The following is a 16,425-nucleotide window of genomic DNA, read 5'->3' as shown; positions in this document are numbered from 1 at the left end:
GACCAAGCTGGTTATCCAAATGGTTCATTTTACCACCATTCAATGAGCCACGAGTGGAATTGTGTCATTTTCAAGGGTGGAGTGTGGTGGGTGGGTAATTGTTTTGAAATTGTATTGAGTTTATTGGATGTATTTAGACATAATTGCTCGACTTTAAAGGCTGATTCATGCGCTGACAAAGACAAAGTCCACTGTGGTGGATCCACTCAGATCTAAATGCTTCATTGTTTCAATGAAAGATAAAACGTAGCACACTAGAACTAACATGACACCGTCACTGTGGGAACCTCCAACTACAGCGAGCCACTTGGTGAATGTGTTTGCAGTAAGTTGACCACCAGCTTTTTTTTCCCTTTTCAATAAATGTGTTTTCTGTGTCTTTCAGATATGCAACAACTCTTTAAGTTACGCTTTGACATCCGACTCATCAGTTAATTCCACTCTCAGATGTCAAATCTTCAGACTGTTCATCCAGTTTTGAGTAATATGAATGCGTTTGAAGCAGACTTGAATCAACGTGACGTTACATATTTTTACAAGTACATCAAAATATCCTACAAGTACATTTTTCCTTTCAAGTACTAAAATGAATACAAAAGCGCTCAAATTGCAAGTATTATAATGAATAGAACCTGCTCCTGTGAAATCCATGGTTCTGTTGGTGCTGTATGTTGTTAAAGCCTTCCATAGACAGACATGTAGCCAAAGATGAAAGCAACACATCTACAAGTCGGAATATTCTGGATAATGTCACAACATCCCACATTGACACAACAGTTGTTTTGGTTACCAAAGTGTAACAACCCTGCTTCCAGGTCTTTTCCATATAGACCTGTGATTAAAAGCAAGCGCTGCTACTGTATGATTGTTGAACATGAAGGCAAATCTTGGCCCTGCAGGCCTCCAGTTGAGAAAACAGGATCTGCTGCACTAGCTCGTGGCCTGGCCTTGTTAAGGTTGCATCACTGGGTGCATGTAGCATGACTTATGTCATTTTGACCCTTTGAAACTGGCATAATTGACTTCATTTGGAGAGTGCAGCAGGAGGAAAGTTATGTGAACACACACAGCCACACAGTTCACCTCTTACAGTTCAGCTGCTGATCTCCTTTCTTTCTCTCTCTCTGTGTTGCAGGTGGAGGGGGTAGGCCTGTACTTCCGTCAGCAGCTCCTGCAGTCCCGTCATCGTGGCGCCTTCGAACTGGCTTATGTGGGCTTTGTACGCCTCACAGACATGTTGTGCAGGTGCGTATGTGTCTGTGTTCACATTCAGCATAAAGGGACTGAAAGGTGATACTGTTGGACGGCCATGGGCATTAGCTTCCATCACGACAGTGAGTGTCCCTGTGCCTTGTAATTAGCAGTAGGCAAGCACACTCAGTAATGTTCTTCAGATATAATCCACTCTAAATAAATCAAGGCTGGATCATTGGATTTATTTCTAATCTGGTGCCCTCTGGATGGCCAGCAGAAAGGCATGGGTGTGAAAGAACTTGAACTGCTGGTGACAGAAAACCCACGCTGGCACAGGGCGAACATGCAAGCCTCTGACGATCTCATTAAAAGAAACATGCAGCTCCTTTAAAGTGGAGTCAGACTGTTAAATACCCTTTAATGGTCAAACACATTGAATCATGGACAGCATGAAAATCTTGGAGAGACATCTGTGATGTTTTGGGGTGTATGAGTGCCCGTCCATCCGTCCATTTTCTTTGGGTTACCTAATCAAGCCTATCCCAGCTGGTGTAGGGTGAGAGGCGGGACACGACCCTGGACAGGTCGCCACTCTGTCACATCTGTAGCCAATTTAGAATCATCAGTTAACCTAACCCTGCTAAACTGCATGTCCCCATTTGTGCACACGGTGTGGGTAGTCTGTAGACGTGTAAAGGCACCAGGGACATGGATAGGTTTTTGAGCAAAGTATGCTGCAATCCAGACAACGTCAGGGAAGTCTTTGCTCATTTCAGCGAAACGTTCTGCACGTAACAAAACTGCAGGAAAAGATTCGGTCCCTTATGAAACAGAAAATATGATAAAGGAGGTCCTGAAGTCCTACATCAAACAAAAACATCTCAGCTTCAGCTTGCAAATTCTTGAAATGGTAACTACAACTTATAGACTGAAAGATTAATCGATCTCAGACAAAAACAGAAATGGTAAATGGTCTGTATTTGTATAGCGCTTCACTTGGTCCAAGGACCCCAAAGCGCTTTACACTATACACAATCATCCACACATTCACACACTGGTGATGGCAAGCTACAGTGAAACTCATAGCTCATAACATTTTCAAACTTTTTCTTTGAAAACCAGCATTTTGCAAAACACTTCTTTGCAGTATGAGAAGAGAAAATGACAGTTTTCCTGCGCTTAAATTGCTCAGTGAAGAGCGATAGCCTGGTTTGGCCTCAGTGCCAGTGTGCTGCCAGGGCCAGCGTTAAACTTGGCTGGAGTGACATATGACGCCAAAGTCCTCATCACCTGTGCTATTCCTAGAAATAATCTCTCTATTATTCTCCCGAGGAGGAAGAAAATATTTGTTTTAATTCTAAACGACATGAAAGAATTTCTCACTTTCATGTACCTCCCAGTTTTCCTCAATGGTGGGTTGTGGAAAACGTCTTTAGCCCTGCGGCGGGTCACCAGCCACAAAACCGTCACAGCAGTGTTGACTTTGAACCACCCAGTGCTGAGCAGTTAAAACAAAACTCACTTGTTTTGTTCTTGTGTAGAAACCAGGCGCTCTGTGCGTTGTGTAACATTTTAGCGGTCGTGTGTAGGAGTACCGGGGAGTGTGTGCGTCCTGCCGCTGGCTTGTGTGGATGCGAGTGTGTGTTTCCATGAGGGAAAGAGCAATGTGTGGATGGTATGCAGGCCGTGTGCTGGGTTATGGGGTGTTGATTGCGGGGTGCTTAACCGCAGCCTTTTGATGCTCTGCCTCGGGATCTGGCTTCGGTGTGTTCCACTGTGTTTGCACTCTTTCACTCTGTCTCTTTGTCTCTCTCTCCATTCTTCTCAGTTTTCTCTTTCATTCACTCTTTCCGTTTATCTTCACTTTCTCCTTTCTGTTTCTTTTTGACTAAATTCTTTGGTTATACAAGTGAATTTCTATCTGCAGTTGTTTATAGCTGTGGTTTCCATTTTTGTCCTGAGACGTGCCCCCAGCAGTGCTGTCAGATGAACTCATTTACCCCTTAATCAACACCACCGTTCGTGCAAAAGGCACAAATAAACGAGTCCCATAAAAAGCTGTGTTTGTAACAGAAGTGGAGAAACTTAATGTTGTTCTACTAATAACAGCGTAATTTTGCGGTAAAACAAATATAGTTAATGTCAGTTCATGTCGAACGTCATGTCTTAATAGTCATGTCTTTCAGTAGCTTTCTTTCCAAGCTCCTCAGACAGTCTTGAGACCATCTCTCATAATAATATTTGCAGCCCTTTATTGAAGGGCCATATAGATGCATGGAAATACAGTATATAAGGCAAAAACACCATTTGTACAGTTATAACAAGCTTGAAAGTCAATATTTGGCATACCTGAACTCTCTTAGGCAAACTTTCTTGTCATTTCTTTAAGAAGTCTTCAGGAGTAGTTCTGCAGGCTTTTTGAAGGACATCCAAAGCTCTTCTTTGGACGTTGGCTGCCATTTGGCCCATTCTCTGTAAAGATGGTCCCACACATGTTGAGGGGAGAGGCCAGTGCTGAACTGGTTTTGGTTGTTGGTGTGTTTGTTTGGGATCACTGTCACTGAAATTGAAAGGTGGAAGAAAGTTTTCTTCTCTGATGAGAAAAAATGTAACCTTATTGGTCCTGATGGTTTCCAACGTTACTGACACGACAAGCACCTGAGATTTGTCTACGCGTCACAGTGGAGGCGGCGCCACAATGGTCTGGGGTGCTTTTTCCTTCAGGAGGTGCAGGGGCGTCAAACGGCGACTGGCTCTGTCCAGATGTTGCAGAGAGCGTCCCTCGTGATTTATTATATGATTTTTTTATTTTGATTTTTTTTTGCCATTTTTCACGTTGTCTTAAACTTTTGATTGGGAATGTATTTCTCACTTATACAATTTTATTGCACCAATTTTATTTTGCATTTTAGCTATTTATCTATTACTGACAAAGCCACTTACGCTAACACTTGTGAGCTGTTTTCACCATTAACATTTTTTGAGACACTATTTGAACATTTATTCATTGCTTTTTTACTTTGTCAATAATTTAGCCAACTTTTCACCAGTGTATATTTTGAGTTATATATTTTAACATTTATTCAAAACCTTTTACTTTAACTGTTTATTGATTATTTGCAGCTACTTGCTTTTAAAAAGAAAGTATCTGTTAGCTTGCTGGCTCAGCTAGCCGGTTATTTTAGCAAACTGTTTCAGTGTCTGTGTTCACTCTTATTTGCAACAAGTGCTGTGTACTGCTCTGTTCAACATGTGGCTGTTTTTATACATATTTTTTTATATTGAGTACTTTAATACCAGCAGTATACTGGGAAGGAACATCTGGATACAAGTACTCTGAAAGAGAAAACTGGATTTCAGTACGCATTCACTGCATGATGATGTTTGTGCCCTCACTGTGAGGCTGGATTATGCATCAGTACTACATCTTTACTCTTTCCCACAAATGTCATTGTTTTAATTTGCCCTCTCTGCTTATTTGGCTTTTGTCAAACAGCTGTTTGTTACAGAAGTAACAGATCAGTGTGTGTCCACCAGAGCTGCTTCATAGATGATCAGTTTGAAACAAAAACCCCAAAACCTACTGTGGGGTCTGTCTGATTGTCAGCGGGGTTTTTAACATGCGAACATGTATCCAGGTTTGATGAGAGTGGCCTGTTTTGGTTTTGTGTATATGGAAAATGATGAGTATGACTTTACTCATGTGTGGACTACAGTGCACAGGGAAACTTAAAAGATTTCAGTCTTTGTTGCTTACGTCCATGCCATTGTTTTGTGTGTGTTTGTGTATAAGGAGTGGAAGTGAGGCCCTGCAGCAGCTTCCTGCTCGCTGGCTTTCTGAGGTTCTGGAAGAGGTCAAATCCAGCGACCCATCATCTAAGCTGTGCGCCACGCGACGAAGCGCTGGAATACCTTTCTACATCCAGGTGTGTAAGCAATATTGTTAAAGATATAAACAGAACAAATGGGCTAAAAGATGATGCAAAGGATGCTTGTAAGGTTTCAGATATGTTGCTGGACTTGCTATTGACTCTAAGTGTTGGCAAGAGCCTAATGTTTAAATTTCCAACACTTCAGAAACCACAGGCTTGTCAGTAAACATCACATTCCTGTGACTTGGCTGCTGCAGAGTGTGCGGTAGAGTGTTGGTCATGTTGGTGGTCACACCAATTTCTTCATGAGTATAACTCTCTCAGGACACAGTGACCCTTTGTTGCAGCTGATTGCTTCTCTTGCTTCATCTGATAAAACTTCCAGATTTAAAAAAAAAATAAAAAATTATTATTTTGCAAATAGAAATGTGTCACTGCCAACTGCAGCGGTCATCCCGAAGACGAAACGAGGACCCTAAGCAGTAACCATTTGGTCAAAATTAGGGTTTGCAATAGAAACCTTGTGTGTTTTTGTTCCTGTTTACTCCCAAAAGTAGCGCAATAAGCAGTTCTTGGCATACCAGTGAAGCACTCGTGCTGGAAGAACACTCCGTTTCCTAATCTAGCCATCTTTTTTTTTTTTTTTCCCTCACGTACAACACACACACACACACACACACACACACACACACACACACACACACACACACACACACACACACACACACACACTCTCTCTCTGGTTGTCCCTCCCGTCAGTAGTCCCACAAATTACTAACACTGTGTTAGTCTCTGACTCTTATTTAGTCTCAGCTCGCGTCTTCACTTCCTTTGATTCCTAATATCGAAACTAGACGTGACTGAGGGGATGTTATCAGCAGTCATTTTGAAGCGGCTTACTCTTCTTTTGTGGTTTTGGTCAGACAGCCGCGTCGGTGATGTCACTGACTCGCTTGTTTTCGTGTGTGTGAGGCACGTGCGCCTCGTAGCTTGATTGAACGGGATGCTTCACATTAGTCTTAAATTAATTTAACCGACTTTCTGAAATTGACTTTTAAGGGCTCTGACGTCTTCCTGATCCTGTTTCTTTTCTTTTTGTTTTTTAAGACTTTCTAAACATTATCTGTGATGAATAGTAACATAACAGAAGAGCTTTAACAGGACAGAGCCTGACAAGTAGGCTGGGTGATTAAAACTGAGGATGAAGAGAGACTGAGAAGATAAGATGAAGGTGAATGAAGCAGAGGAAGTCTGAGAAGAAGAAGTTGCCACTTTGGCAGAACTCCAGACCACATTCCTAGACAGACATGGAGTCAGATCCGGGAAGGCTGGCTCATGCTGGTCCTGACTAGTTCATAGGAACCAGGCTAGCCCTCCTTTTCCTCTTGGCTTCCTCTGCTTCTAACCTCAGAGTTCATAAGAGCCAGATATGCCCCACCCCCACCCTCTCCATCTTATCCTTCAAGGTCTAAGTCTTTACCATAAGCCAGGTAGGTCAGACACATCTGGCTCGCATCAGCTCCAGCAGAGATGACTTCTTTCTCACACAGCAAAGTGCCGTCACCTCCACACACACTCCCGCATTCCCATCTCCCACTCCAAGCTCATACAAATGATCTCGTTCAGTCAGCCTGTCAGAACAGACTAACTTATGGGATTTTATGAATGTATTTTTTGTTATTACCATATAAATGTGGCTCAGTTTAGCGGGCCACGATAAAACCGTGAAGCATAGACTATTTAGTAGATGGATGCAGTAGCTGCAAAGGGGCTATTTGCAGTGTACCAGCACTCCCACAGGATATCACACCTGATGTCATCATGTGATTGGTTCTTGAAAAGGCTCATCTGTAAAAACAGAAAATCATTATGGGCGAGGTCTTTAAAATAGGATATGTCTGTTGTTTTATTCTTGAAGTAAAATGACTTTGCAAGCCTCACAGTTCAAAAATAATCCTTATTTATCTCATGCGAGGTCTTTGTAGCCCTTCATCCTCAGTTGGAAATAAAGCAGTTTTAGCTCCCTGTAAGTCGTCTGATTGGCTGCCCCTCACAAACAAAAGATGGGAACAGTAGCATTATCTGTTTTTTTTTCTCCCCTTGCCCAGGCTCTGCTCTCCTCTGAGCCCAAGTCGTCCAGCTGCAGCCTGTTGAAGATGACCATGAGAGAGCTGATCGCTTTGGCCATGCCTTCTGCTGACAAGACCACTGACACCTCCACCGTGCCTCAGGTTTCGCCACCTAGCAGCTTCATTAATCATAATTCTAGTCAGATCTAGCCTCACAGATCAGGAAGTGAGATTTCCTGAACACAATTATTTGTAAAAGCACAAAGGGTCATTTTTATAATCGCCTTAATGTTTCTGACACTGTATTCAAGGTTGAATTTTGTCTGTGGCTCACAGGTCCATGCTCTGAACATCCTCAGAGCTCTGTACAGGGACACTCGTCTGGGGGAAAACATTGTTCCTTTCGTCTCAGAAGGGATGCAGGCTGCAGTGCTGGGCTTCACCTCTCCTGTCTGGGCAGTGAGTCTTTACTTCCTGCTTTTTTTTTTTACCTCGATTTATTGTAATCTGAACATCACAACAAACCAACGTTCGGAGTGCATACTTGATCGGCGGTTACTCACTAACCCATGGTGATAATTAGCTTTTATAATTTCTCTCTCTTCGTATTCCTATCTCTTAACCTCCATTTGTTTTGTTTCCCAGGTGAGGAACTCCTCTACTCTTCTTTTCAGCACTCTGATCACAAGGATTTTTGGCGTGAAGAAAGGGAAGGACGAACACTCGAAAAAGAACAGGTTTGCTTCTCGTGCCTCTCTTGAACTCACCTACCGCGTTCAAGTTTCAAGCTGTGTGCATCAGTGCGTAAAAGGTGAAGAAAGTCACAAATACTAGTTTAAAAAAAGCTCTTACCAGCAAAGAAATGTAGCTCTTGTTTAATAGTGAGCATTATTTGCCTTAAAATAAACAAACAAACAAAAAAATCACATAATTCAACAGACATGAAATGAGAAATCTAAATCAAAATTTGCAGTTCATTGAATGTAATTAATCCATATTTGTACTACAACAACAGCAACAATCAAACACTCATTGCATGTTCTTAAAGCCGAGATAATAAAAAAGGCCCAGTTAAACACTGGTTATGTTACCATTTAACCACAAAGGGGTGCTGTTGTAACACCACCCAGGCTGCAGGGCACTTTTTCACTCTGCTCAGGCTTCCTGACTGCAGGATGCAGGTTTTCCTCTGTTCCTGGAATATCAACAAGGAAATGACATGGGAAGCACAGAATAGGGGAAGTCTTGCTTGGAAATGTAATCTGCAACTTAATTACTGTTACTGATATAATATGAAAAGTAATTGAGGCTTCCCAGATGAGGTCAACAACATAACAAAGGCACTTTTTGTGCCCCGGGGTGCTTTTATGTTTCTTACATAGAGAACAGAGTGGCTGATGATTAAAAACGGAGAGAATGGAATCACTAAATCTGAAACTTGTTTTACGAAACTTGAATTATTAAAAATTTAAGAGCTCGATCACATTTTTCCTCTCAGCACCAGCCAGTGTTGGCAGGAGTTTGTTTTTCTGAGTGTTCCAGCTGTTCTTCCTCTCCACGGTCACCAAGTGCTGATCATGTCTGTTCTTTCTTTAATATTGTAGGATCTAACTTATAAACCCTTTTTTGTTGTGAACTGCTCTAGAATAAATAAAACTAAGCAGAGCTGAAAGAAATCCTGGTTTCAGACCTGGCGTTTAAGAAGACTTTGTCTTTAAAAGCAGTAAGACGGTAATGTTTAGACTAGCAGTCCCAACAGCGCAGGTGATGAAGAGCTGTCAGATGCTGAGTGTTGGATACGATGATATATTTATGTGCTGATCTACAACCGTCACCCAGAATGGGTTTTGGCTTGTGTAAATGACAAATGTATCTGTTCGTTATTTTAGCTGGAAGGTTATCAGCTCTGCTGTCAGAGATTGTTTGAAAGATTGTGGATTGTTCCTGAGGTTTCAGAAAGAGTCTTAAATTCTAACAGGCTCCCAAAGCCTTGTCAAACCACCATCCAAGTGTTTGGAAACCTTGAAATTAAAAATTATAGCCTGTGCTTATCGAGTGTTCTTTCTAAGTATGCTTTATAATCTGTTGTTTGTAACTCGAGCGCAGCATAACTGGATAGTTGGTTTGCGATCTTCCATTTTGTCTCTGACTCTCACAGCGCGCACAGATACCTGCTAATAAGTGCTGCGTAACACAAACCTCTGAGGTTGTCCTGTACAGCTTGAACTGTCACGCAGATGGCCTCCCTCTAGAATACTTTGGTGTTAAGAGGAGTTCGTGAGGAGCTCTCTGGTTGCCCAGATCTTGGATGTGCTGCACACTCACGACCTTTGATCGCAACGCAGTTGAACAGGTTGCCTGATAGGAGGCACGTCTCGAGGGGACTCGACTCCTCTGGCTGCCAGCTCGATGTATTGCTGTAAAGCTGTAAGATTGCTGTAAAGCTGTACGGCTGCAGAATATCTGGCTGGTGTGAAGGTTGGTTTTCAACCTTTTCAGTGGTAATTACGGGGTGAAAGCTGATAAGACCACTCACTAATGATGGGAGCACTGCTAGGCTCTCTGCATCCCAGCTCCCACTTTGTTCTTTATGTGCTTTGTTTTTGTGAATAAAAACATTGTATGAAATCAGCCTGTCAGCACAAGAATATTAGCATGCTGTCAGAACCACAGAGCTGTTGGCCCGACTGTAGATTCTGCGTCTTGTTAAGCGTTACTTCACTGCCCTTACCCTAACCCTGCAGATTGGCCTTGCACAGCTTGTAACCATAATATATAAATCCCTCACATGACTGATAGCTTATTTTCCTCCGGTGAAACTGATACAGTGATCCGTCTAATATTCCGAGCACATTAAAACAAACATGGTAATAATGTGCATGTACTGTTTGGCTGCCTGTGTGACACTTATGTTCAGCGTCTATATTCAGCTCAGAAGAGATTTGTTACTGCGTGTATAATCTGGGGTAAAGTTTCCCAGGGTTTTGGGTCGTGCTCAGTCTGGTTCCCTGTGCTGTGTTTCTACTGTCTGCCTTACTGAAGCCCGCTGAACGTTAACCAAGCCAACAATGCTGCACTTTATCTTGTCTGCTTTTACTTGTGTTTTCAGTCTGTTGTCGAGCCCTCTGCATAGCTCTCTGTTAGTCACTTCCTCCTTATCTGTGTATTCTCGTTATTAATGCAGGGAGTTATTTTTATGTGCCTGTGGGAGTGTGAGCGTGCTACAGTTAATAACAAATAATAAGTGATGGTGAAGAGAATTAGCTTTTGAACCCTGAATCTTTCATTTGACTTTAAGAGGTACATGTTTGTGTTTTAGTGTTCTTGGTCTCTGATTATTTTTCTCTTCTTGCAGCATGTTAGTCATAATACGCGCGGGTCACACTGGATGGAGCTGTGCGTGTGAGCACCAGAAAGCTGCGTCTCATTTATAATTGTGTCTCTGAGAATTTGAGTGTTTTCCAAAGTCTGGTCTGTGTTATTACCGTGATTTTTATGGTTGTGAAGTGTGGCAGCAGAAAATGTATTGTGACAGCTTGTCCAGTCTAATATTCGTGTGTGTGTGTGTGTGTGTGTGTGTGTGTTTCTTGGTCGACTGAAGCCGGAGCATAAACGCATCTCTCTTTCTCACACAAACCAGTTTATTTGTATCATTATGTGTATTTGTGTGTTTAAAAGAGCTGAACATTTCGGGGTGTGTGGGAATTTCAGCTGTGTATTTTTCGAAGTTGCTCACATTCAGGCGCGTCGTTTGCTTGCCGATCGCCGTTCCACTAAGCTCCAGGCTCTGGGCCCTCTCGCCTCTCGCTGACCGCACAGTGATGCTGATCCGATACAGTTTGTTGAGATAAACGTGAGCATAAACAAAACTGACAGAGCAAAGATTGTATTCTGCACTCCAAGCAACAAAAAAACCTACCAGTTGTAACAAGCTCTGGAATAGCAGTGGAAAAAGGAACCTGGGATCCATTCAGTGTGTGCTAACCCGGGTGTTAAGATACTGGGAATGCTCTGGGATCAAGTAAGTGTCAGGTTTTTTCTCACTTTAAACTTCAGCAGCACAGTTTGATTTGCTTGTGCTGTAGTCTTTATATTTGATATGTTATCAGAAAAATGGGCTTAGGGAGCAGTAAGAAAATGCTACGACTTCCCCTAAAAAATCAAAAACCAAATCTGATCTTAAATCTGTTCATCCTTCAAACTAACTCGGAGACCAAACAGCAGTTTTCAAAGAGCCTGTTCTGATCGAAACTTAAGGCAGAAGTGCGATCGATCGTTTTTCTTTCTGAGGGAGAGGATTCACCACGAATGACCCCAACTGTGTTTTGTGCCACTTCGCTGTGGGAAACTTTCCTTGGAAAACTCCATTTTTGGCCCCACCTACAAATAGATTTGTTTACAAATGACCCTTCTCGGTAGATTTCATCCTCTTTTCCCCATCTACGCTCACTGAATGCGCTGCAAATCTACAAGTGCGAACGATCAGAATGGGAAGTTGTGCAGAGTTGCAAAAGGAAACTACCTATTAGGCAAGCTATATTTAAATTATGTATTTTTTTTTTTTATAGGCGGATGTGTGGAGCTAGTGTGTAACCGCTGATGTATCATTGCGCAAACACTGTTGTGCTATTGTAGCTGGTCAACCTGATGATGGCTGCAGCTACGTGACAGTTATTTTAGTTCAGTGGTTCTCGCTCCTATAAATGGCCAAAAAGGTCATTCTGAGGCACCGTCTTCATCAGAATGAGAAGCAAATTTAAAATTTCACTCTAAAAGTTGTCATTGGACTGTTTCCAGTCGAAAAAGTCCAACAACTCCTATCAATTGAAGCGTGTCAGCACTTCAGTCAAATTGTGTGATCAAATTGTTGCACTGCAGGAATCATGATTCATATCTCATAGTTGATGGAACTGAAAATAAACAGTTTTTGGCTGTGAAATGTAGTGAAGAAGAATAAAAATGTATTTTTAAATATTATTTAACCTTTATTTATACAGGTAGTCACATTGAGATCCAATGTCTCATTTGTAAGAGAGACCTGTCCCAGACAAACAGATGCTATTAAAATACTTTTAGTTTATTTTCTCCGTCACCTGTTGGTGTAAAAACTATGAACCCACAAACGAGACACGACCTTTTCACATACACCTCTGCGGGCTGTACGATATGACCAAAATCTCATATCCCGATGTGACATTTATCGTCCCGACAACGTTATATATCACAAAAATGTTACATTTTCGGTGAATCTCGGGCAACTCTATTTGCGTGCAGTGTTTTCAGCTGGGCGGCGTGTACCTGAGGTCGAGTGTTACATAAGTTTCTTTGTGAGTATTTATTACACGACGTGCTGCGGGGAAAAGCATGTTCTAAGGTTTATTTTTTAGCACCTGGCGGCTCTTTTTAGATTCTCGTCCGTAAACGCTCTGCATACTATTTCACCTGATTCAGTTTATTTTGAAAATTCTCAACAGAATCTTCAGCTTTATTGTGAAAGGTTTATGTGGAAAATAAAGAAGCGGACGGCGGAGCCACGCGATGGTTTTACCGTCGTTGTTGCTAATGACAACGAATAAAAACAGTCGCTTGCCCGTCCGTAGTTTGGTTATATTAAATATAAGAGAAAGAGAGAACTGTAAGAAATTCTACAGTGACCATCAAAACGATGAATAAAATTTGCAGTAAATAGTTTATTTTGCGACACCATGAAACAAACGAGAGCATAATATGAAACATAGACGTTTTCATATCGTCATCGGATATATATCGTTATATCAAACAGCCCTACACTTCCGCCTTCATCCTCTCTCCTTCTCTGACGGAGAGAAGGAGAGAAAGGACACAAACACGCATCCCATTTGACCTGATTCAAGTCAGCATGTTTACTGGGATGGATGTGCAGAACCATGACTGTGTGTTTTTATATTAAATAAGTGTGTGTGTGTGTGTGTGTGTGTGTGTGTAGTGTAGAATCCAGTTGTGACTGAAGCACTATGTGATCTCTCCAGTCTTGTGATCGAGTGCTTGGCAGAGCAGACCTCTTCCCTTTAGGAATGACTTTATTTAGATGAGTCGAGTTAAATAAAAACTTTATTGGCCCTGAGGCTGAATGGCGGTTGTAGCAGAGAGACCGCCTGTGTTAAATATAAAGTTTGTCATTTTATTGACGTGTGTGTGAATACATAAGCAGAAACATGTGACAGCAAAAGGGGTGCAGTGGATACAGTGGGGCAAAAAAGTATTTAGTCAGCCACCGATTGTGCAAGTTCCCCCACCTAAAATGATGACAGAGGTCAGTAATTTGCACCAGAGGTACACTTCAACTGTGAGAGACAGAATGTGAAAAAAAAAATCCATGAATCCACATGGTAGGATTTGTAAAGAATTTATTCGTAAACCAGGGTGGAAAATAAGTATTTGGTCAATAACAAAAATACAACTCAGTACTTTGTAACATAACCTTTGTTGGCAATAACAGAGGTCAAACGTTTACTATAGGTCTTTACCATGTTTGCACACACAGTAGCTGGTATTTTGGCTCATCCCTCCATGCAGATCTTCCCGAGAGCAGTGATGTTTTGGGGCTGTCGCCAAGCAACACGGACTTTCAACTCCCGCCACAGATTTTCTATGGGGTTGAGGTCTGGAGACTGGCTAGGCCACTCCAGGACTTTCAAATGCTTCTTACGGAGCCACTCCTTTGTTGCCCGGGCGGTGTGTTTTGGATCATTGTCATGTTGGAAGACCCAGCCTCGTTTCATCTTCAAAGTTCTCACTGATGGAAGGAGGTTTTGGCTCAAAATCTCACGATACATGGCCCCATTCATTCTGTCCTTAACACGGATCAGTCGTCCTGTCCCCTTGGCAGAAAAACAGCCCCATAGCATGATGTTTCCACCCCCATGCTTCACAGTAGGTATGGTGTTCTTGGGATGCAACTCAGTATTCTTCTTCCTCCAAACACGACGAGTTGAGTTTATACCAAAAAGTTCTACTTTGGTTTCATCTGACCACATGACATTCTCCCAATCCTCTGCTGTATCATCCATGTGCTCTCTGGCAAACTTCAGACGGGCCTGGACATGCACTGGCTTCAGCAGCGGAACACGTCTGGCACTGCGGGATTTGATTCCCTGCCGTTGTAGTGTGTTACTGATGGTGACCTTTGTTACTTTGGTCCCAGCTCTCTGCAGGTCATTCACCAGGTCCCCCCGTGTGGTTCTGGGATCTTTGCTCACCGTTCTCATGATCATTTTGACCCCACGGGATGAGATCTTGCGTGGAGCCCCAGATCGTGGGAGATTATCAGTGGTCTTGTATGTCTTCCATTTTCTGATGATTGCTCCCACAGTTGATTTTTTCACACCAAGCTGCTTGCCTATTGTAGATTCACTCTTCCCGGTCTGGTGCAGGTCTACAATACTTTTCCTGGTGTCCTTCGAAAGCTCTTTGGTCTTGGCCATGGCAGAGTTTGGAGTCTGACTGTTTGAGACTGTGGACAGGTGTCTTTTATACAGATGATGAGTTCAAACAGGTGCCATTCATACAGGTAACGAGTGGGGGACAGAAAAGCTTCTTACAGAAGACGTTACAGGTCTGTGAGAGCCAGAGATTTTCCTTGTTTGAGGTGACCAAATACTTATTTTCCACCCTAATTTACGAATAAATTCTTTACAAATCCTACCATGTGAATTCATGGATTTTTTTTTTTCACATTCTGTCTCTCACTGTTGAAGTGTACCTCTGGTGCAAATTACTGACCTCTGTCATCATTTTAGGTGGGGGAACTTGCACAATCGGTGGCTGACTAAATACTTTTTTGCCCCACTGTATATGGATCCACACACAGATCAGTTTCCGTTTGTAGGTGTGGGTAAGCAAACATTAAGGTTTGATTTGTTTAGACACAGAGTATTTATCCCGAGAACGTCTCCTTATCAGAGCTTCTCAGTATTTGGCAGGAGGCTCGCTCCATTACCTCCCTCCCCCCATCGCCTATGGCTCGACTTGGTACTGTTTGTCACTTTTATAGAAGGGGAGTTCCTGGTACATAGGAATTTAATCACAACTAACAGTAATTTAAGTAAATGAAGCTCAAGTTGGAGCACAATAAAACTACTAGTTTCCTTTTTTATTTGTCCTCTTGTTTAACGTTATACTTGCTTTACTTGTGAATCTCTTTGTAGCTTGAAATCACCTTCCTGTTTTGCTTCCCAGCTGCTTCCGATCTTCGACTCTAGCTCAGTGGCGTCTGGTAAAGTACTTTTTTCCACAGGGGCTCATTTTCATTCATTTCTCTTTTTGCATAATAATTCTCCTTACAAACAAACAACCCTTCTTTCTATGTTCCTTTGCTCTACATCCAGCATTTTTCAGACTATAATATTTCAAACCTCATAGACGCAGACAAGCAATCCAAAAAGTAATAAACTTTCCAGCTTTATTCCTTCTTTCATTTTTAGGTTTGTTACTCTAATGTTTCAGTGTCTGCTATAAAGGGTGGGCTCCACATATTTCACTTGTCAGAGTCTATTTACTCTTCAGGCAGAGCAGCACACTGTGTGTGAGAGCAGTCCTGTGACTGTTTAATAGCAGCCTTCTTGAGTTTTGGCTTAAGCCTGCCCCCTGCGAGTTTCAAGAGGAAGTCCTGCATTACAGCTCGGAAAACAAGAAAAAATACCCGAATTCCATTTATAGGGATCGCAAGTTCCTCAGCCTCTGCTGCTCTGAGTTTGCATTTATTTTAATGTGCACTTTTCAAGCTTGAAATTAATCACATATATGTATGTATATTTAATTATATATATGTCATATATGTGATTATAGTAAATAATCCAGGGGCAGCAGCTACCTTGTTGGTGGTGGTGTTAAAGCTGGATGCCACCTGGTGTGAAACGTGTCGTACCACAGTGTGTGACCACAAGTTCTCTAAACGTTTCTTATGACTTTTGGTTTTCCGTAGCATTAATCTTCCGTTCCACCACATCCCAAAGGTGCTCTATTAGACAGAGCTGATTTTAAAGGGTATTTTAGTCAATTAAACTCATCGTCATGTTCAACAAGCCATTTTTTTTTTTCATGGTTTAAGCTTTGTGACTTGGCATTTTTGCTACTTGACGGGTACAGTACTCAGGTAGAGTAGACTGTGGTATTTACATGATGTTCAGTTGGTGCTACAGCGGTCCTGGACGTACCCCCAGCCCACATCATTAAAAAAAGGCAGGGTGGATCCGTCTTTTCATGTCATTTATTCAAAATGCTGACACTATCATCCAAATATGACGGCAGAA

At 42.1% G+C, this 16,425-nt stretch overlaps 1 protein-coding gene across 1 annotated transcript in view; it reads left to right on the top strand.

Annotated features, from left to right (window-relative positions):
• The window catches only part of thada (THADA armadillo repeat containing), a 114,012-nt gene that overhangs the window by 20,283 nt on the left and 77,304 nt on the right, over nucleotides 1-16,425 (top strand). Inside the window, exons 22-26 of the mRNA XM_040044668.1 lie at nucleotides 1,136-1,245; nucleotides 4,988-5,120; nucleotides 7,175-7,297; nucleotides 7,472-7,594; nucleotides 7,781-7,872. Of these exons, the coding sequence (XP_039900602.1) occupies nucleotides 1,136-1,245; nucleotides 4,988-5,120; nucleotides 7,175-7,297; nucleotides 7,472-7,594; nucleotides 7,781-7,872 (581 nt within the window). The remainder of the gene's footprint in view (nucleotides 1-1,135; nucleotides 1,246-4,987; nucleotides 5,121-7,174; nucleotides 7,298-7,471; nucleotides 7,595-7,780; nucleotides 7,873-16,425) is intronic.

This window comes from Simochromis diagramma, unplaced genomic scaffold (genome assembly GCF_900408965.1).
Source record: "Simochromis diagramma unplaced genomic scaffold, fSimDia1.1 OVJJ01000486.1, whole genome shotgun sequence".
Lineage (NCBI taxonomy): Eukaryota > Metazoa > Chordata > Actinopteri > Cichliformes > Cichlidae > Simochromis > Simochromis diagramma.
This window is presented reverse-complemented; position numbering and strand designations above follow the sequence as displayed.